The following is a 21478-nucleotide window of genomic DNA, read 5'->3' as shown; positions in this document are numbered from 1 at the left end:
TCAGACCTTTGGAGATTACTTTTATCTTCTTTCCACTATTAAACATAGCTCAGCTCTGCTGCACTTTCCCACAAATAAAATTTGCTGGTGATTACTTCTAGGAATCATCCATGGAGTATTTTTAAGGAGCTGTTCAGCCGTGTGTTTGTGCTGGATGGGATCGGTGCTGTGTAATCTGCAGTGCTGCCTCTGCACTGTGATTATTTTCTGGCTGGTTTATGTGGGAAGAAACCTTCCCTGCTTTGCCACTTTGCCTCTCCTTTAAATCTGAACTTGCTGTGGGTTCTCTGGGGAGAAGGTTATGTGGAGACTCCAGGGACTCTTCATCAGGAATTGTAGGGACAGGACAAGGGGAAATGGGCTCAAACTGAAAGAGACCAGGTTCTGATGGGATATTAGGAATAAATTCTTCCCTGTGAGGGTGGTGAGGGGCTGGGATTGAATTCCTGGAGAAGCTGTGGCTGCCCTATCCCTGGAAGTGTCCAAGGCCCGGTTGGATGGGGCTTGGAGCAACCTGGGATAGTGGAAGGTGTCCCTGCCCATGACCTCCAGGAAGGAGATGATCTCTGAGGTCCCTTCCAACCCAAACAATCCCATGACTCCTTGATTCTCTTATCTGGAGCTCTGGAGCTTTTCCCATGGCTGGGAGCATGGAGAGGACAAGGTCAGAGATAGGGAGAAGGCCGCACATGGGGATTTCTCAGGCTGGAGGTGCTGCTGGATGCTGCAAAGTGTTGATTTGTATCTGGGAGATGCTGATGGGATTGGGGGATCAGCTCCTGGTGTCTGGTATCAGCAGAGAAAGGTCAGGGGAAGGGGAGCAGCTCCTCATCCCTGCTGGGGGAAGGATGCTCAGCTCATCTCCTCCCGAGGAAAACCACCAGAGGAGGAGGAATCACACATACCCAGTGCCAAATGGCATATGATGACTCAAGAGAAAAAAAATCACACCTCTTTATTACCCAGATTTATCTCCCTGTGCATGACAAGCACCACCAGATGCTCCTCTCCTCAATTGCTTTATTGGATTCTGGGACATCCTCGTAATTGCTCTAAGTGGGAGATGATTCCCCAGCATCTGGCATGTGCTCATACTGATCCTGGGCGCTTCTCAATCCACTTAGGGAAAGCACAGACGTGCTCCCTGTGCTGCCAGAGGCAGCCTGGGAATCCTAAAGCCTCACTGGATCCTATTTTTCTTCCTTTGAGTTGCTGCTGAATGACTGAGGCCTCGCCACTGGATCTCCAGCAGGCTGAGCAGTTACAGGTGGATTTGCCCAGATTTCATCCCCATTCCCGAGGCTGGGCAGGAAAGGACTGTCCCAGCCCCCAGCGTTGCTCCCAGGCTGTATTTCAGGAGCTGCTGGAATGCTATCCTTGCACAAGCTGCCCCTCAACTCATGGAAGTGCATTTAGCACCTAAGGCCCAACAGAAATCTTCCAATAAATTAAAATTGTTTCTGTTTTAATTTTTGGTTTAGGTTCAGAAAGTCTCCTGCTCCTTTTGGGGCTGGTGGCAGGTATTGGTGAGCACCTCTTGAGCATCTTTTAATGGAGAAGGGAGCCCTGCCTGGTGGATTCCCCAGGTGGGTGGTTTTCCCTGGTCAGCTCAGAGTGAGGAACAGACAGGAATAAAACCAGCTAAAAGCAGATATTTCAAGAATTGCTCCAAAGCTACAGTTTTCATTCCAGGCAGGAATGAAAATATAGGATTTAAGCAGTTTAAAAAACTTTTCTTTCCCTGCTTCCTTCCTCCGAGCAGCCTGGCCGGGTTTGGTCAAACCAAACTTGATGCTGGCATGTGGTCAGCAGCGCCGGCAACTCCTGTTTTCCAGGCACAGCTTTGGAGCTGGAGCTTTTGGAGGGACACAATGGTGCAGGAGGGTCTGTCTGAATGAGAGAATGAAACACTTCCCAGCTTCAGGAATGCTGCTGAGTGTTGAGTGGCAGGGAAAAGGGATTCTCCAGGCCTGCAGACTCCAGCCCTGTCTAGACTTCATAATGCAGTGGTGCAAACCCGCCCTCCTTGAGCTCCTGCCACGGCCTCTCAGTGTCCTAAAAATGGAAGCAGAGAAAGTTCCCGGTGCCAAAGCCTCAGCCATGTTAGTGAGCCCCCAGTTCCTGTCAGATTTGGCAACTCAGCCCTCTGAACTTGCAGCAGGTGGTAGAAAAGCTCATTTCCTAAACCCACATCCCTCTGGAAGCAAAAGGCCCCAACTGGCTTCCCATGGCCTCTCCTTCCAGGCTGGTGGAGACTCCTGGGTGTGGGGATGGATGTTCCCGTAGGGAACACTCAGACCATCACTCCACAGAGGTTACTGGGGTCAGCACATTGCTCTTGAGTCAAATCACTGTCAGGTCATGTCAGAAAGGTGACACTCACTGCCCAAAGCCCATTGGATGTGGCACTGACTGCACCAAAATCAGTTTTTAGACCCCAAAATCAGTGTTTTGGATGTTTCTGTCCTCTCTGGCTCCCTGAGTCTGTTGGCAGAGCTCGACTCTGCAGAGTTGGTTTGGGTCACCAAGTTAGTTTGGGTTTAGGATGAATTTCCTTCTCCACCCCCGCTTTTCCCCTTTCTGGGATCGAGTTTCTTGCAGCTCAGCACACTCTCATCCCTCTATTTCCCACTGAAGGCTGCAGCAGGGCTTGGTCACCTCTGTTTTCCTAAACCCAGCCCAAGTAAGGAGCATCTGCCAGGAGGCAGAGGTGTTCCTAAGCCTGTGGCTGGAATAACTCCTCCTTTGCCGCCTTGCTCTGCTCCCAGGCACACTCCCAGGCCAGGAGGAGTGGGAAGCACAATTCCAGCCCCTGGATGTTTTCTCCTGTGCACCCAGAACCCAGGCTGATGGGAAAGCAGAGCTGGCCAGGCTCAAACCCTCCTCATTTCCCTCTTCCTGGAGCTGTGGTCTGACCTTTCCCATGTCACAAGGGGTGGAGATTTGTCCTCCCTGGTTTTACCAGCACGGGAAAAATGAAGTGGCTGAGGCAGAAAATGACCCAGCACTTCCCCGGTGCCAATTCCTCCCTCCCCTGGCTTGCAGAGACCTGCGCCTGGCACAGCACTGAACTCACCTGACCAGTTCTCCCCCTGCCAGCCCAGAGAAGCATCACTGCTCCTCTTAGCAGCAAATTAGGCTCTCACGTGTGTTTTAAAAGAGTCATAAGTTTCCTGGGGTGTGCTGTGGTTCCTGTGCTGGCAGTTTTGGGTGCCTGGGAAGACACTCCTTGGAAAGCATCATTTTCCAGAGGTGAGGTCCCAGGCAGGGCAGGGCAGGGCAGGTCAGATCCCTGTTTCTCTGCACGGAGCAGTGGAGGCAGCTCAGATCTGCTGTCATTTTGGTGCAGGTTCCTGCCCTCCATCTAAAGACAGAGCCCACCTGTGCAGAGCTCTTGGCTGTAAGTGAGCAGGCAGGGTTGGAGTCAGTGAAAAGCTGCCTGGATCCCAGTGGGAGCTTCATTCCCCATGGGAATTTGAGCTTGGGATGAACACAATTTTCAGATCTGCTGAAGCTTCTGGTTCGTGGTATTTTGCCTCTTGGACTGACACATCACATGCGGTTTATGCAGCAGGGGCTGACAAGTCAGGGCTCATAAAGAAATCTTGTTTCCCATAGGAATTCCCATAGGAATGTGCTACTCCAATCCATTTGGTATTAGGGCTGTCATCGCAGGAATGGCAGAGGAGGTGCCCAGGATGGTCACTGAGGGCCTTGCACCTCAGAGGAGCAGTCACTTCTTAATTTACATGCAGAGAAACGGCCACAGAGACCTTCTGTGCTGAACTCCATCACAAATGCTGAGAAAACCTGCAAAGTCCCGCTCCCATTCCCTGCTCCAAATCCCCCACAACAGACCCTGATATCCAGGGCTGGGAGCCAAACCCTCTCAAGTCAATGGAAAGATTCCCCTTGACTTTAATGGTCTTTGCATGAGTGCCTAATTCCTTCCTGTTCACAGCCTCTCTTGGACTTGGTTATGGAAACAACTGCAGCTGTAAAATGCTGCAGTGAACTGTAAACCCTTCAAAGCAGCCCCACGGCAGCTTTCCCTGTCCTCCCAGACACTTGGAATGGGATTTGTTTGACAAAAAGCCTGATCTGTGTTCTCCCAGCCAGCGCCGTGGCTGCAGTGTGAATGAGCGTTTTAACAAAGATATTCCTGCAGACAGGGCTTGTGGTCAGCCCGCCGGGGCTGGAGCCAAGCTCTTCCCAGCAGGATGGGGAAGGCAGGGAGCCTTGGCAGTGCTGGGCGAGGCTGAGCCTCTGTGGCTCTCAGAGCTCTGCTCCTGGCTGTTGCAGCTTCCATGATGTTTTCCCTGCAAGGACCATGTCACTGACCCTGCCCAGATTCCTCAGCCCGTTGTGGCATGTGTTTTGCCCCAGGCTGTGCCATCCCAGGCCACCTTTGTGCCTCACTCCACAACATTCTGACAAAACACTTAGAAAATGCTTAACTTTAAGGACACAGATGTGTTTCACTGGGGATTAAAGGCATTTGGCTGGGGAGGGATCTTGGTGGATCTGGCTGTAGGATGCCAGCAAGAGGCACATGGAATTCTCTCCCAACACCTGGGATTATCAACTGGCACCTCAAAACATGAGACCTGCCTTCTCCAGCCTCATCATGCATGAAGCAATAGCAGCACACAGATTTTTGAGTCTTCATCAAGCCCAGAGTCACCAAATCTGAGTGTGAGAGGAACAGTGACGTTCTGTCTGAGGGTTTGAGGATGTTTGCCACTGTAGGAGGTTGCTCAGCTGGCTCTTGGGGGAGACGAGGCTGATGGTGCCTGCTCTTTCTTCTTTTATGCCCTAAAAACTTTCTAGATCGTGGCTTTAGGTTGCTTTTACTTCACTGTTCAAACACCAGATGGGTTTTGCTGGTTTTTTTTTCCCAAAGGCAACTGGGTGCCTGCACCGCCCACCTGCCCATCCCTCTCATCCTGTGCAGCCTGAGTTGGAATGTGATCCCAGAATGTGATCCCAAAACGTGATCCCAGCATGGCCTCCATGGCTTGGGCACAAATCCCCACTTCTGGAGCCACGTCGTGCAGGAGGAAGCTCGGCCTCCCTCTCACAGCTGTGCATTCCCGAGATGAAAAGGGCAGCTCAGGCCCTCGATGCTCCTCAGCAGAAAATCCGGCCTGGACAATCCATGGAAAAGCCTGGCAGCTGCAGGAGCTGTCTGGCTGCTGGAAAAATCTGGAGTGAGCTCCCTCCTGACACCCTGGTTTGGGGAGCTCTGCCCTTTTGGATTTCAGAGTGTTTGCCCATCAGTCTCCCTAGAAACGAGGCTGCTTGGAGATTCCCAGCTCAGCCATGTAGGAATTGTGCTGGCCTGGCTCTTTTGGAAGGATTATTTGCTTTTTAAAGCCCTTGTCTGCAGCCCAAGCTGATGGTTCTGTTGCAGAGGAAAACAGGCAGAAGCCTGAGACGTGGATGAAGTAATGAGTTCATCTCTCTGCAGTCTAGCCAGGTACACATTGTTTTGCTCCCAGGACTTAATTACAATTCAGGCATCTTTCCTCACATTTTTATGAAGCTCAATGGCAAATAATGGTCACTCTCTCATTACATCAGCTTTACCTTGTTTTCTTGGTTAAAAAGGAGAGATCCAAGGGCAGTATCCTTCCTTGCCCTGCATTTGGTTGTTCTGGGATGTGCTATCTCTAGCAAGCAGTCAGAAACATGGGGTTTATGTCAGGACCAGCACTCACATGGGCTGGGCTGGACTGGTCTGGGGAGAGAAGGAGAGACTTGTCCAGTACAAAATACTACATTAGCCTTGGATGGCTGATAAATCCTCACCTGGCTGATGCTCTCCCTGTTCTGCTTTGTGGGCTTTGGCACTGACACCACGGACATCACCCTGTCTGGGGTCTGGAGCCCACTGGCCTTCTCCTGCCTGGACTCCTCCCAGTGTCCCCAGGGCTCACTGGAGAAAGGAAAAGTAAAAGTCTGGGCAAATTTGATTGAATAATGAGTTTAGTTACTTTACCCAGCCACAAAACGGGGCATATTCACCCAGGGCAAAATGAAACAGGGCCCCACTGGTGCAACAGAATCTTCTGGCCCACAAAGGAAACCACCAGCTCCTTGTGGGAGGGGTGTGAAGCTGTTGATGGAAACGAGTGTGCCATGATCCTGTTGCCTTGCAGTGCTCTGTGATTTTGGTCACTCCAGACTACGATCAGCACAGCCAGACCAGCCCTCATCCCAGCCCAGCTGGCCACTGGCCCCAGTAGCTGCTGGCTGCTGTGCCTCATGGCTTCACGGGGAGTTTATACTGTCTTGGTGCTGCTTTGTAACACCCACCCATCTTGGCTGCACCCTGCAGGGTCACTGGTTATGAAATGGCCGGGTTTGCTGGGGCATTAAAAAAACTCAACTCTTTTTAGTATGGAATTAGTGTCTCCTGGTATGAATATTGCAGTGCTGTGTTCTGCCTGAAATGATGCTGCTCCAACAGGCTGGAGCTCAGCGTTGTTTGTTTCATTTTCCTTTCTGAACCTGACCAGTCCCATAAAATCAAAACCTATCCTAAAACACTGTAATTTCTCAGATTACACTTCATGCAGGGGGAATGGACACATTTAGATGATGTTGCCAGGTTGGCTGCACTGGGAGAGAAGTTTTTGCACTATGAAGAGAAGGTTTTGTGCTGTGGGAGAAGGTTTTGCATGAGGAAAGAAGGTTTTGCACTGGGGAGAAGGTTTTGCTCTGTGGGGAGAGGGTTTTGCACTATGGGAGAAGGTTTTGCATGAGGAGAGAAGGTTTTGCACTGTGGGATAAGGTTTTGCTCTAGGAGAGAAGGTTTTGCTCCATGGGGAGAAGGATTTGCATGAGGAGAGAAGGTTTTGCTCTAGGAGAGAAGGTTTTACTCTGTGGGGAGAAGGATTTGCATGAGGAGAGAAGGTTTTGCTCTAGGAGAGAAGGTTTTACTCTATGGGGAGAAGGATTTGCATGAGGAGAGAAGGTTTTGCACTGAGGGAGAAGTTTTGCTCTGTGGGGAGAAGGTTTTGCACTTGAGAGGAAGTTTTGCGCTGTGGGAGAAGGTTTGGCACTGTGGGGAGCAGGTTTTGCATGAGGAAAGAAGGTTTTGCACTGTGGGGAGAAGGTTTTGCACTGTGGGGAGAAGGTTTTGCACTGTGGGAGGCTGTGCAAGTCCAACACGACTCCCCGGGGGGGGTGGTTTGGGTCTTGTCCAAGATGAGCGGTGTGGAAGGCAGCAGGTGGCTCTGACCATCTGCAGGGAGGATGAAGAGGTGCCACCCCTCAGTCCACCCTCCAATTTCCTGCGTGCCTGGGGAAGGCACTGGAAGGTGCTGTGGGTATAAAATGGAATCAGGATGACAAATGGTTCATCCCTTGGGATTTCCTTTGCGGCTCAGAAAGTTGTGGCTGGAGTGATGGGAACAACAGCAAGAGCAGAGGGTTCAGAGGGCTGAGCTCAGTGCAGGGCTGAGTTCTCAGCTGGAACACGGGAGGGCTGCAGGGCTCGGTGATGAGCAGGAGTACACGGAGCAGGGAGGCTGTGGAGCTAAAGGAGCAGTGGGGATAGCACAGAAACCCTCCTGCAATGTGATTTATTGAGCTGTGAGGGTGTCTCTCACTTCCAGTGGCAGATTCCTCATCATACATGACATTTAAGCAGGGCGGGAGAGGTTTCACTGCAGGAAACCACTCTCTGTCTGCGAGGGGGGCACTGGGCCGAGCTGGTTTGTGGCGGCCGCGCTCGCAGCTGGGGAGGGAATTTTCTAAATCAGATTTTTATGAGGTGTCTAATTGACTCATCATCCCTGCCCCCGCCCCGTGCACAAACATTTGCTGTGCCCTGAAATGTGAGATGAACAAGGCTGGCGAGAAATGTCTGAATATAACAGGGGAGTAGAGGACTGAGGAGGATGAGGAAGGAGCGAGTCCCTCCCTTGCCAATCTTTAAACCAAGACTGTGAAAAATCCCGTATAAAAAATAACAACAACAGAAAGAGGTTGTGGTTTCCTAAGCCAGTTTGCATTTCTGGAAGCTGATGACGCCCTGGATAACTGTTGTTTTTTCAGACCTCTCTCAATTTTTTTAGGATGGTTTGTCTGCAGTGTGGCTATGTGTGGGTAGAGAGCTGGGGAATATGCAGAGAGAAAGAAAAAAGCTAAAAATGGGCAGGAAAAGGAGGACTGCATATGCTTTTTTTCTCCTTAGATATTAAAAAAATTTAAAAAGAGCTTGAAGTTGTTAAAGATTTGGGTTTGTAGGGGTGGAGCACAGGCAAAGGAAGTTTATCCTGAAGACCACGTCTCATAGAGGATTTTTGTGCTTTGTTAAGCACCATCCCTCCTCGACTGCAGGAGAGCTGTGTCTCATTTTGCAAAATAACTCCAAACTTCTGATTTACGTCCCTTGGAAGCTGCAGAGAGAAGGGATGCAGCCAAGCCATGGCAGGGAGCTGGATGCTGTGGTGGGCCTGCAGGCCTTGTACTGCTGCCACCAGGAAATTGGTTTCTTTTTGCTGTCCAGTTTTTGGTGTCGCATCTCATTTTGGCATTTTTGCTTAGAAAACAGACTAATCCTGCAGAAATATTTCTCTTTTCTCTGTGGTGCTCATGTGTGTGCTGAGCTGAGCCCTGCTGGTCTCCTTGGGATGTGGCTGCTTTGCAGGAGCTCCAAAGAAGGGAGAGTTCCCTCAGCTGGTCCCTGAGTGGGACAGAGGGAAAGGGGATCTGAGGGCCAAGGTCTGCTCCGTCTCTCTGTAACAGCCACAACATGTCCTGCCCCTTCTGCTGCTGCTTTCCTACTGTTGGCTCTGAATTTTCATTGCTTGCACTACAGAAGGGGCCTGTGGAGGGAAATTAGAGCAAAAAGCAGTTGTTGCACTCTTGTCTGGAGGTGATGAATGCCATTTCCCACTGTGCCGGGGGGACTGCTCCTGGGGACGTGGCTCTGTGCTGGCAGGGGTTGGCTCGGGCACCAGTGACCATTAAATTTTCACTCCAAGCCCTTCTCCACCCTGAAGCTTGGCAGACATGCCAAGAAAGCATTTTTTTATTTTGTTTTTTCCCTGTTACCAAAGCAGAGCCTGCCATTGCCAGCCAGAGTGCCCAGCTGGTCTGTCCTCTGCCCATTGCCCCTTTCCAGCACAAAAAGGTTCTATTTGAGAAGTTCAACTTTGCTCTCTTCCTTTGTTTCCCTCAGCTGGAAGCTTCCCTTTAAAACATTAATATCCCTATTATTTTTTTCCCCCCAGCAGGTTAATTAATACTTGATTTATCACCTTGAAAGCTAATGGGTGTTTATCCAGATCCTGAAGGCAATGAATGCATGCTATAAATACCCACATCACTGACAGCCCATCTTTATTTGTTCTCCTTCAGGAAGCGACGTCTACTCAGCTCTAAAGGAGTTAATCCCAAACTTCTCCCAGGGTTGGTTTGGGATTGGCCTGGATCCGTGTTTTCCTGCTTGAGCTTTACTTTGTAAACATGGTGCCTTTTAATGAGGGAAAGCAGCAGCTTTTGTGGAGAGAGACCCAGACAGCTCAGCGGGATCGCTCCAGCCTGGGTCAGCAAAAGCCATTGGAGGTTGTGGGTGTTTTTATGGGCTGGGAGGGCTCTGGCTTTCTCTGAAATATTGTTTAGTTTGGGTTCTCGGAGAGCCTTTTTCAAATTCTCATCTGCTTCAAATAAATGGTGTTTATCATCTTTGTCTCCAGCTATTGTCATCAGTGACCTTAATTAGACGTATATTAAAAAGCATGTCGAGTTTGTCACTCATGCAGAGTTAGAAAGTCATTATTTACTTCTGCTGTTAACTCACACGTTCCCGCTGGGTGCTGCTCTGCACCCACGGAGCACCTGGCTGCTTGTTCTGAGGCAGGATGAGAGCAGCCAAACGAGCTCATCCCTCCCCTGTGGCTCAGGATTTGGGTTTTCCCCATAAGTGAGGCCATTTTGGGGGCTGCTCCCAAGCAGCTCAGCCTCTGGGCTCCCATGATTGGGTAACATTCTCAGTTTTTGTACACTTTCCCAGCCCTCGTGGAGGTGTCAAGCCCGAAGGAGCAGCCAGACAATTTTTATGATTATTTTAAAAATCCGTGATGCTCTGGATGATGAACTTTTTTTTTCTTTTTTTTTCCAGGGACACTAACTCATCAATTTTTAATTCTGGATCTTGGCAGCACTGGTTGAATTAGAAACAGAACAACTGATTTTAATGAGTGCAAGATTAATGCAGATGAACTTGGCTGGAACGATTGTCTCCCCCCAACTCCCAGCTCCCTCCTTGCTGGGCTGTCACATCCCCAGCATCACTGGAGCAGGGAATATTCTCATCACAGCTCTTCAAGGGCAGGAGAGATGCTCATTAACCAGCCTGGTTCACTCAGGATGTTTTGCTCATTAACCCCTGGCAGCTGCTCTGGACCCTCCCCAGCCCTGCAAGGTGCAAGGGAAGGAGGAAGGTGAGGATGATGTGCACTGGCAGAGCAGAAACCTCCCTCTGGATGGGAAGGAGAAGATTTTTGGCTGTTGTGTGAGGCCACCACAGCTCCAGGAAAGGTTGTGATCCACACCTGTTGCCTCTCCCTCTGTGGAGAGATGTTTTATTTTCAGGTCATATAAACAGCAGTTACTGATAAGAGAGAGCCCAGGACATCCCTCACTGGGCTGAGCTCTCCCACTGCCCCACATGAGCTCAGGGATTTGCTTTCCTACAGACCTGGAATTCCATATTTGGAGAGTGAGTGGTTTTATTACCAAGGAAAGATGGGGGAGGCTGAGCTGGCCTAATTCAATTTGATTCTGTGGGCAACTGGCAGTTTCATATCCCTCTTTTATTTTTTTATGTGTTTCAATCAGGTGGTGCTTGCAGAGATCACAGCGCTGTGGGTTTAACCTGCCTGGGCTCGGGGGTGAATTGGGCAGGAGCTGAGTGTGATGAACCATAAACAATGAGCATTCTCCCAGGAAAGCAGCAGGGAACTGGGGAGGAAAAGGCTGGAGCAGCAGCTGGTGAGGTCACCCAGTGATTTCTGTCCAGTTTTACAGGGACCTGCCCAACCTGTGGCATTGTGACCATGGAAAAGCCACGGATGGCATCATGTCCTGCTTCAGCATCCCACCCTCAGAGTGGAAGGAGGAGCTGTGCAAGAAGCTTCAGCAGCCCCCAACCCAAGGGTTTCATGGTGCCTGCAGGACCTTCTGCATCCTGTGGGGATTAAAAGATGGGACAAAGCAGTGGGAACATGGATGCAGGTGGAGAGGATGTTACTGCGGGTCTGTTCAGCATCCACAGTTGTTCAGATCCTGAAGGTCCAGCAGTGAAATCTGTGAGGGAAAAGGGTACCTGGGGTAAAAGGCATCTTGTCTGGATCTGGGTGTCGGCCACCTGCAGCTCTGTAGGAGCAGCGGTGTCAGGACGGGCAGCATCCATCCCAGAGTGCAGTGGTTCCAGCTGCGCCTGTTGGAGGCCTGATTCCCAAATATCAGCTTCCCCTCTGTGCTCACAGCTGGGGCACCCAGAGATGCCCAGTGCTGGGGGCAGCACTCAGGATGAGTCCTGGCTCTGGTGCCTTGGGCTCCACCCCTGTGTGCCCCAAAACTGCCTGGGCAGGGGGAGCAGTGCCAGGCTGGCACAGGGCAGCTCTGGGGGTGCATGGCACGATCTCCTCCAGTGATTGGAAGATTCAGGGGTCTGGAATCACCAAACCCACAGCTTTTCCTCAGCTGTGTCCTCCTCACCAGTGTCCACCTTCCCAGCCTGGCCAGGGCCAGTGCTGTGCTGCTGACCTGGCCAACTGGAGATGTCAAGAGAAGTCTTTTTTTTTGGCTTTTTCCTATTTTCAGCTTGTTACAAACCGTTGTTGCCTTCCCATCTGCCAGCTCAGGACAGCAGCGCTGCTTCAGCTCGGTGTCACCAAGGAGAGCTTAAATACTGTCGTTAAAAAATCCCAGTCTTGCATCATCTTCTCAGACACACAGGAAGAAACCTTTGCAATTAAATTCCCTGTGCTCCAGCAGGAGGGCAGAAGTTCCTCCTTTTTTCCCCCCTTTTTTGTGATGATGATATTCTGGGGTTTTAGAGCAGCAGGGGAAAAAAAAAAATCCTGTTTGATTTTCCTCATTATGTTAAGCCTGGTTTTACATTCTGATTGCCAAAGCATGATAAATGGAACACAGATTACCTAGAGATTTTCAAAGGTTTGCTTTCAATTTGATTTTTCCTGAGCCTCATTAAGCCTGCAGGTTTTATCTACACTTTGTTCTTCCAGTGGAGTAACATCACCATATATTAGTAGCCCTATATTTTTTTTTTCCATTAGAAATTAAAACCAGATAGAGGCTTCTTATGCTTTGCTTTCAAATCCTATTTTAAAAAATATTGATCATGTGTGTGTGCTGTTTTTCCTCTCCCTCTGACCCTGCTGGCTCTATAAAGGACATTCCCTGGGGAAATGCTTTCAGTCATGGATCCCTGGGCATTGCTGGGTGCAGTTTTGTGGATTAAGGGGTGTATTTTAGAAGGTGTAATGCATAGATGATAAAAAAAAGTGGCTTCCAGCAGAGAGGCAAGCAAGAAAAGTAAGATTTAAAAGCAGGAGCTGTAAAATCAGGGAGCACAGAGGAGCTTAGACAGGGTAAGGTAACCCTTGGTGTGCCCAGGTGCATCTTGCAGGAGTTAATGCCATTGGAGGAGCTCATCCTCCAGGATTTTAGGGGAAACAGCCCAAAATCCATGACTTTAGGAGAAATGGCTAAGGGCCACCAGGCACAGCCTGAGTGCTGCTCCCTGGGAGAGGTTTGGAGGGTGGCAGGGACCAGGCGAGACACACGGGACACACACACACAAAAGCCACCCTGGCACACCCAGTGTGTTCCTTCTGCCGGAGCCAGGAACACTGAGCCACCTTCGGGGCTTTCCAGGGGTGCATCCTCCTCTTTCTGTGCCCATCCAGAGGCCTTGGGGCAGCTCCAAGATGTGATGGAGAGGTCTCCCTGCACTGGTGTGGGAAGCAGCTTCCTCATGAGCATCAGGACGGGGTGGCAGTGCAGGAGCTGGCTGCATCCTGCAAGTCCTGGGGAAGGTGCTGGGGATAAAACACCCAAGGAAATGCTCTGGTGATGCCCTGAACAGGAAACACAGAGTGGGGTGAGAACAGAGCATCCTTGGGGTGCCCCTGCACCAACCCCATGGAGCTGGTGCAGAGTGAAGCCTCTCATTCCCAGAGCTGTCTCCATGAGCTGAGGCGCTTCTCGGGATGTTCTGCTCCAGACATGACCCCGGGAGCTGTGCCTGACCTGGGAACAGCTCTTTTGGAGAGGTTTCCTGTCATTCTTCCAGCCCCTCTAGCTGAACTCTAATAAAAACTCAGTGCTTTCTATTTATAAACGAGAGCAGCACCAAGGAGCTGAGGCCACCACGGCCCCGGTGCTCCCAGCCCAGCCCACGCTCTCACCCTCAGCCACGGAGCATTTCATCTCCACTGCCCTTCCAGAGCCGCATCCTGCATGGGAAAGGGCATTTCCCAGGCCTCTTTCCTTTCATTTGTTTTACCCTTTGCTTACAAAGAGAAAGTTTTCTTTTTAAGAACAGGGATTGTTTTTGCAGCAGCTCCGACCCTGCCTCATAAACCAAACATTTCCCAAGCCCTCCATGGCTCAGGATGATGCTGCTGTCACTGGAATGCCAGTGTGAATATCCAAAATGTGTTTCTTGGTGGAGCCTGGGGGTATTTGTGCTCTGTGTCCCCAGACATGACACAGAGGAGCAATGGGGCCTTGTGGCTGAGCCAGGGGGATGTGGCCAGAGCTGGGGCTGAGTTGGGGAGGGATTTGTGTTTATTTTAATGTGTTGGAGCCCAGGGCCAGCTCTCACCATCCTGCAGCAGGGGAGCAACCCCTCCACTTCTGCTGGGTTGGCTCAGGCTGAGGCTCGGGGCAGGCTGAAAGTGCTTTTGCTGCTTCCAGTGTGACAGGGACTGGACATGGCTGCTGCTTCTGGTTTTACCCTAGCGTTGCCTCTGCTCCCCTTTCCGACAGCATCAGGCCCTGCACCTGCACTTCTGACAGAATCCAGAGAGAGTTTTCCCCCAGGAACATCCTCTCACTATCTCCATTCCATGCAGGATGGCAGATTTGATGAAAATGCTCTGATCTGTTCTGGCAAATCCTCTGTTCCTAAGTAGATAATAACCAGAAAATCTTCCTAAATAAATCCTGGTTTCGGCTCTGTGCCCGCACTTTGTTATTCTTTCCGTACCAATTAACTGCTCCTTCTTGCCCTGAACTGGGAGCACCCTCAGCCCCTCCAAGAGGAAAGGAGGCACAGATTTATGGAAGTCAGTGTGGGACTGGGTGGAGAGTTGTGACTGCAAAGAACGAGTGATTTAGCAGCATGGGGGCACGAGCGAGCAGAAACTCTCTCCTCAGCTGAGCGGGGATTAGGGGCTGCAGATAGCCGTAATCCCAAACGCAGCAGGAAGGGCTGGGATACCTTCCCACCATACAGAATCATAGAAGGGTTTGGGTTTGGATAAAAATCATCTCATTCCAAACCCCCTGGCTGGGGGTGTAGCAGTATTTCAAGGAACTGAGGAGGTGAGACAGGGATAACCTGGAATAGCACCTGCTTATTTTCCTCTCTCTTCCTTCAGTGTCGAGTCGATACATTTGATATTGAGATGTCCCTCTAGACAAAGGCAATCCCAGGACCCATCTGCCCCCAAACCCGGGCCAGCTCTGACGCCACCAATGAGGTCAGAGCTTCACCACGGACAGGTTGAAGAAGTGACCACCCCTGCTGGTGGTGGCGGCTGCACACCTGTGGTTACCAGCCACATCCCTGTGGTGCAGCTTTTGGACCTCCTTCCATCAGATCCAAAGCCACCCAACAGCGGTGCCGAGCTGCAGAACGGCTGGAGAACAAAAGTCGGGCTGGCTCAGCTGGGTGGCAAAACCAGAAAATCCTGGCGAGGCAGACCTGCGGATGGCTGATTTTGGGCAGGGATGCAGGGACTCAGGGACGCAGGGATGCAGGGACGCAGGGACGCAGGGATGCAGGAATGCAGGGACGTAGGAATGCAGGGACGCAGGGATGCCGGGATGCAGGGACGCAGGGATGCAGGGACGCAGGGACGCAGGGATGCAGGGACGCAGAGACGCAGGGACGCAGGGATGCAGGGATGCCGGGATGCAGGGATGCCGGGATGCAGGGACGCAGGGACGCAGGGATGCAGGGACGCAGGGATGCAGGGACGCAGGGACGCAGGGACGCAGGGATGCAGGAATGCAGGGACGTAGGAATGCAGGGATGCAGGGATGCCGGGATGCAGGGACGCAGGGATGCAGGGACGCAGGGACGCAGGGATGCAGGGACGCAGGGACGCAGGGATGCCGGGACGCAGAGACGCAGGGATGCAGGGACGCAGGGATGCAGGGATGCACCGCCCGCTGCCACCAGGAGGTGGCACAGCCCGAGCGCGGATGTCGCACCGGGTCGCGCCCCTCGCCGCCGGGACCCCACAAAAAGGAGCGAGGTGATTCACCGCTTCCAGGAAAGCCAAGAAAAAGTCTCGCATCTTCTTTCTGGGAAAGCCATTGTGCGGAATTCCTTTCGCGTGGAAAATAAACAAACAAACAAGAAAGGCACAAACTGTGTTTGGCTTGGAGAGAAGGCAAAAACGAGCCCTGCCCTGGGAGCACGCAGCTGTCGGGGCACCCTCTGTGTCCCCACGGCCTTTCCGCATGGGCAGAGCTCTGCTGGCTCCTGTTCCCTCCCCGGTGCCCTCATTCGCTGCCCCCACATCCCAGCTGCCTGGATTTTCCTCATGGAAACTGCATCCTTGCCTTGTGTCAGCAGCAGCAGCTCGCAGAGGCTTCTCCTGCAGAAGCAGATCCAGCAGCAGCACAAAAAGCAGGAGGGATCCGCGGCAGAACAAGGACAAGGTGTCCTGTGGCCCTGAGCATCCCGCCTGCAGTCTCCATCTATTCCCAGGTGGGATCAGAGGCATTTTCCCCACCGGACGCGTTCAGCTCAGCTGTTCTTGGGGAGCCCTCTAAAGGCAGCTGTGTTTGAGGTGGGACAGCTGCAAATGACAAATCAAATCTTTTTTTCCTCTCAAAAATGGCAATTTTCCCTTTCTAGAAAAGTCAGAAGAGAGGCTATGAAAGGAGGAGATCAGCCAGTAATGGCTGGGCTTGATCTTAGAGGCCTTTTCCAACCTTATGATGACAGAGCAAAGTGTTTGTTTGGAAGGAAACACTGACCTGCAGCCCTTCTGCTGGAAACGTAGCAGTTCAAGAAAATGATTGTCTGTGTTTCACTTGAAGGGATGATTTTGAAGTGCATTGCTATTGCTGGTAAAACACAGAATCCCAGAATGGGTTTGGGTTGGAAAGGACCTTAAAGTTCATCTCATTCCACCCCTTGCCACGGGTGGGGACACCTCCCACTGTCCCAGGCTGCTCAGAGCCTCATCCAGCCTGGCCTTGGACACTTGGCCATCACACGCTGCGCCACTTTGTGGCCATGCCCAGTGTTTAATAAAATAAAGGGATTTCTTCCCCCCCAAAAGGAGTTCCTTCACTCCCAGTTTTCCCTTCTTGGGTTTCCATATCCAAAGTTAACCAAAATCTGTTAAATCCCATCTGTTTACCCTGTAACTGCTCTCCCTCAGCTTCCAGGAAAGCCCCAAGACAAGGGATGGATGTTCTGCAAACACAAGGAATCAGATGGAGGAGATGTTGTGCAATCATTTCCTCACCAGAGCCCATTTCTGGCTCCTCAGTCCTTTGTGAGAGGCAATCACAAATCCTCATGTGCAATGTGGTAGAGCCCTTGACATGATGCTGGCAGGAGGCTTCTGTCCTCTCCTGAGAAGGAAACAAACAGCAGATTCAAAGCCGGTTATTTCTTGAATTAGAACAAAAAGAATTAAACAACCCCCCCTCCTTCACTTCTTTCTGTTATTCTTTCTGAATTCCTCCTCAGCATCCTGAGAGCCTTTGAGAGGATTTGCATTTGGATCATGAAATGAATTTCTCAAAATGAGGCCAAAGAAAACCAAGGTCTGTGGGTGGAGGAAGCTGTGGTTGTGCCAGCAGCCAGTGCCAGCAAGGAGAGTCCTGAGCTGCCCATGGTGATAAAAGAGATGGAAGGGAGGGAAGGGAGAGAGGAAGGGAGGGAAGGAAAAGGAAGAAAGAGAAGGGAAAGAAAGAAAAAGCATTGGAGGGAAGGGAAGGGAAGGGAAGGGAAGGGAAGGGAAGGGAAGGGAAGGGAAGGGAAGGGAAGGGAAGGGAAGGGAAGGGAAGGGAAGGGAAGGGAAGGGAAGGGAAGGGAAGGGAAGGGAAGGGAAGGGAAGGGAAGGGAAGGGAAGGGAAGGGAAGGGAAGGGAAGGGAAGGGAAGGGAAGGGAAGGAGAGGGAGAGGGAGAGGGAGAGGGAGAGGGAGAGGGAGAGGGAGAGGGAGAGACAAAGAAAGAAGGAAAAGGAAAAGGAAAAGGTCCCAAAGCAAGAGCCAAGCTGCTGTGGCCACCTGCAAGAGCTGATTATTATTTACAGGCATTTTAATTTCTGAAAGCTGCATCCATTTACCTGGGAGAGCCAGGGATGTGACAGTAGTGACGACTCTTGCAGCAAACCTGTGATATTTCACAGCCACAGTAACCCAGGAGAACCTGTTCCAACAAGCCCCAAATCCACGGGAATGGTTTGCCTTTTACACCCCTCTGTCATTCCTGCTGACATCCCTCAACCATCTCTGAGCCAACCCAGCACCTCTCCAGGGAAATTACTGGCCCAGCTGGCTTCTGATATTTTCAAACAGCCAAAACTCATCCTGAAAAGCACAAAGCCCTGCAGGAGGGGTGGGTTCCATCCTCATGCCGGTGTTACCCGCTGGGATCATGGACACATGGGGGTGTTTCTGGCTCAGCTGCTGCACAGCCAAGTCCTCCCTTACCTGTCCACAAAACCATCTGATGTCTGTGCCAGGATGGAGATGCACAGGAACAAATCAAACACCTCCATTCTGCCTAGAACGAGTTCATGAACTGCTGATACCATTCAGGACCTAATTGAAACATCATGTCTTACACAATCATCTCCTTCTCCATCCCCTTCTTTCACCCTTTTAGAAACCATTTCCTGCTTTTCTCAGCTGGACACGCTGTCCTTCTTCCTGATTTGAAGCAAATATTTTGTTGGGTTTGGCTGCTGCCACAGCCACACATCGTCTTCTGCCTGATATTTTATCCATCTGCTGCTGAAGAGAATATTTGGGGCTGGAAGTCTCCAAAGGGTTTTGAGGTGCTGAGATGAATCAGAAAGCAGCAGTGCAGGAGGAAAATCCTTCTCAGCTTCACCTGCAGAGTAATTCAGGCTGAAATGCTTTAAAAATTAAATGCTGGGAGATGCTTGTTCCAACACCCTGGTAGCCACGGGCTGAGGAGCTGACCCACCCTGCTCCCCCTCCACACGTGGACACAGAATCCAACCCCATTTCCTCTTTTGTCTCAAGTGAGTGGAAAAAGAGAGTTGGACTCGTGAGCTGTTGAGTATTCCAGCATCTGCCTTGCCTCATTTCTGCTGCTGGGACAATATCTGGCTCTGCTCTGGGACAGCCACCACGGCCAGTGGTGCTGCAGGGGCTGTGTGCCCTGGGGTGAAGTGTCACCAGAGCAGGTGACACCTCCTGTTCACGGTGCCTTTCCTTCCAGGACACACACAAACAGCTTTCTCTTCGATGCTGCTCCTGTCTCCTGTTGTTTTGGGTTTCTTTTGCCTGGGTTGCTCTGAAGAAAGGGCATTTTTTGTCTAGCTGAGCTCCAAGATCTGGAGGTGCTGCCCAGGGGAAGCACAAGCAGCCCTGGCACTGCAGGGGGATACAGGGGGTTGTGGGGAGGTGCACGGGGAGGACGCAGGGCGTCTGTCACAGGACACAGTGCCACAGCCATGGGATTCCTCTGCAGGACATCAGCCCTGTGCTCGGCATCCCCCAGCTTCCCTCTCCTCCACCCCGCGGGAGCTTGTCTCAGCTGCTTTGCAGCTTGCATCACTGCTTTTTGGGAAGCTCCTTGGAACTCTCAGAAATACCGGTTTTGTTGTGTTTGCACTTCAAGGGAGTTGCTTAATTAGCATTTAATGTTCATCGCGTCACATCTGTGAGGAGACCTGCAAAACCCCAACATTCCTGTCCAGACACCAAACACCGCTTTGCTCCCCAAATCCTGCAGGGTGAATCACTGTCCCCAAGATCCCAAACCTTGAGCACGCACGTTCTTTGCTCCCTTGGTCCCCAACACTCAAAAAATACCAGCAGGCTGAGTTCTTCTCACCTAACCTGAAGGGCTTGGGCTGCTCCTCGCTGTCACTCCAGGAGGACAATTTGGGACACGGTGCCTGGGGATCGGCGCTGGAGGCAGCTGCTCAACGGCCCTTTGTGTGCTTTGTCCCTTGCTGGATAAAGAGGGCGTTATTAAGTGTAGGAAATGAGAATCTCGCTGTTCATCAGAGCGAGTTCTCGGCGGGTTCCGCGGGGAGCGTGCGGCACCCGCAGCGGGAGCGGCCCCGCCCGCCCGGTGCTGGGAGGATGGGTTCACCCCCGGGCACGGGCAGCGCCTCTGCTCCGGGTTTGTCGGCAAAGGAGGCCCGTGCAGTGCTGGGAAATAGAGAAAACAATCAGTGTCAGGGCAGTTCTGGGACTGGATTTGTGCTGGAGCAGGGAGCATCGCAGCGGGATCTGTCTGCTCCTGGAATCACAGGTAGAGCCCTTGCAGCTCCTGGGGATGTTTCTCCTCCCTCAGCCCTTCAGCTCAGGGGGAGAGGCAGACTCCAAAGGGAATATTTAATGAGTCAGTTCATTTCCAGGAAATCTTTCTCTTGATCTTTCTTCTTATTATTATTATTTTTTTTTTTTTCCAGTGGAAAAGTTGAGTCCTGGTGAACTTTTTGAGAACTTTTGTTCGTTCCCTCTTGCCAGCTAAACTCTGCTTCGTGCTGGTGACAGAACCCTTTTCTCCCAGCACTGGCCACAGGCCAGGACCTGGAACTGGCACTGTGTGCTGCCAACGCCACCAGCCCTGTCCCCTTCTCTCCCCGCTGAGGCAAAGCCCCAGCTCCACCCAGCTCCCCTTTGGGGGTCTTTTTCTCCTCCTTGTGCACGAGATGATGGAGGGAGCTCTGCTTGCTTCACCTTCCTCTACAATGGAAAATGTCAAATATCAGGGGGAATAATCAATCAAACCTGTGGAAGGTGGTGGTTCCTTGGGAGAAACAACAGCACAAGTGGTGTCAGGAGGAATTTCTCTTTCCATCTCCAGCTCCAGAGACGCTCTCTCTGAGACAGGACTTGTTTGCTGGGGCTTTTAGTGCCGTTTGAGTCCTTACATCATTCAAAGGGAGCGGGTCCCATCATGCTGGGTGGTAAAGGGAAGGTTTCCCAGAGTTTCTGTGTGTCAGAGCAGGACACAGAGGGCAGAGCAGAGGGGAGCCAGTGGATTTCACAAATCCACTCAAAGCCCCATAACCAGCAGCGTCTGCAGAGGCACAAACCATGAAATGCTGAGAAAAAAATCCAACAGCAATGGATCATACAGATAGTATTTATCTCTGGAGGCTCGTGGCTTGAGTTCTCCAGTGCTACTGATACCTGCAGAGCACCAAATAAAACTCTTCCCTTTCACAGAATCCCCATTTCCCGGAGCTGAGTGTGTGAACAGGTGACACAAGCGTTTGGTGACTTCACTTACCCATTTCTCAGGGGTGCAGAGGAGAAAGGGCGCTGCTGTGCAAGCAGGAGGGAAACAACCAGGGTGTCCCTAAAGATGTGTCCTCCAACTGCCAAAATCTGTTTTGAAGCTGCGTGTGGGATGTGCACAAGCAATGATTGCAACACAGCCACCACTGGGACTGTGAGAAGAGAACCGAGTATTTTCTGTGAGAGGTTTAACCTTTGCAAATGAGCTGGGCACAGGGATAAAAGGAGTGAAGTCACTGAATAATTTGGGTTGGAAGGGACCATTAAAGGTCATCCAATCCAACCCCTCTGCAGTGAGCAGGGTCACTTTCAACTAGACCAGGTTATTCCAAACCCAGTCCAAGCTGGCTTTGAATGTTCACAGGGATGGGGCAGCCAGAACTTCTCTGGGCACCCTGTGCCAGGGTCTCACCTCCCTCTCAGGGAAGAATTTCTTCCTGATATCCAACCTAAATCTACTCTCTGTCAGTCTGAAGCCATCCCCCCTTGTCCTATCGCTCCATGCCCTTGTGAAAAGTCCCTCTCCAGCTCTCTTTAGCTACTGGAAGGGGCTCTGAGGAATCCCTGGAACCTTCTTGTCTCCCCCTGGGTCGTTTCCAGGGGAGGGACCAACAACCACTTGCCCCAGTGCAGAGGGAGGGCAGGGCAGAGCACTTGCTGAGCCAAGTAAACATCTCCCTGCCCTCTGCAGCAGCCCCATCCCCAGAGGAGGGAGCTGGAGCTGTTCCTG

At 51.5% G+C, this 21478-nt stretch overlaps 1 protein-coding gene and 1 long non-coding RNA gene across 6 annotated transcripts; one reads left to right on the top strand and one right to left on the bottom strand.

The window, feature by feature from the left end:
* Positions 1–6293: 6293 nt before the first annotated feature.
* LOC116453581 lies at positions 6294–14226 on the top strand. 2 transcript variants are annotated; one of them, XR_004243855.1, is made up of 2 exons: positions 6294–9559; positions 10136–14226. It is a non-coding gene; the product is annotated as an uncharacterized LOC116453581 (long non-coding RNA). The 2 variants fall into 2 exon arrangements; XR_004243854.1 differs by having other exon boundaries at positions 6294–9579.
* On the bottom strand, positions 14172–19875 carry SPRR1A (small proline rich protein 1A). Of its 4 annotated transcripts, XM_032129182.1 has the most exons (3): positions 17586–19875; positions 16650–16866; positions 14172–16350 (listed from the first exon to the last, which is right to left on the bottom strand). In XM_032129182.1, the coding sequence occupies exon 3, from the start codon at positions 16002–16004 to the stop codon at positions 14934–14936; it is 1071 nt and encodes a 356-aa protein (XP_031985073.1). In that variant the 5' UTR covers positions 16005–16350; positions 16650–16866; positions 17586–19875; the 3' UTR covers positions 14172–14933. The 4 variants fall into 4 exon arrangements, with proteins under 4 accessions (XP_031985073.1, XP_031985071.1, XP_031985072.1 ...); XM_032129180.1 differs by having other exon boundaries at positions 14172–16866; XM_032129181.1 differs by having other exon boundaries at positions 14172–16866; positions 17953–19875.
* Positions 19876–21478: the final 1603 nt, after the last annotated feature.

This window comes from Corvus moneduloides, chromosome 19 (genome assembly GCF_009650955.1).
Source record: "Corvus moneduloides isolate bCorMon1 chromosome 19, bCorMon1.pri, whole genome shotgun sequence".
Classification (NCBI taxonomy): domain Eukaryota; kingdom Metazoa; phylum Chordata; class Aves; order Passeriformes; family Corvidae; genus Corvus; species Corvus moneduloides.
The sequence above is the reverse complement of the archived record's forward strand: the minus strand, read 5'-3'. Positions and strand labels throughout refer to the sequence as shown.

Coding starts and splice junctions, on each gene's coding strand:
- SPRR1A (XM_032129180.1), bottom strand. CDS start 16,004: ATGCCTCTGATCCCACCTGGGAATAGATGGAGACTGCAGGCGGGATGC.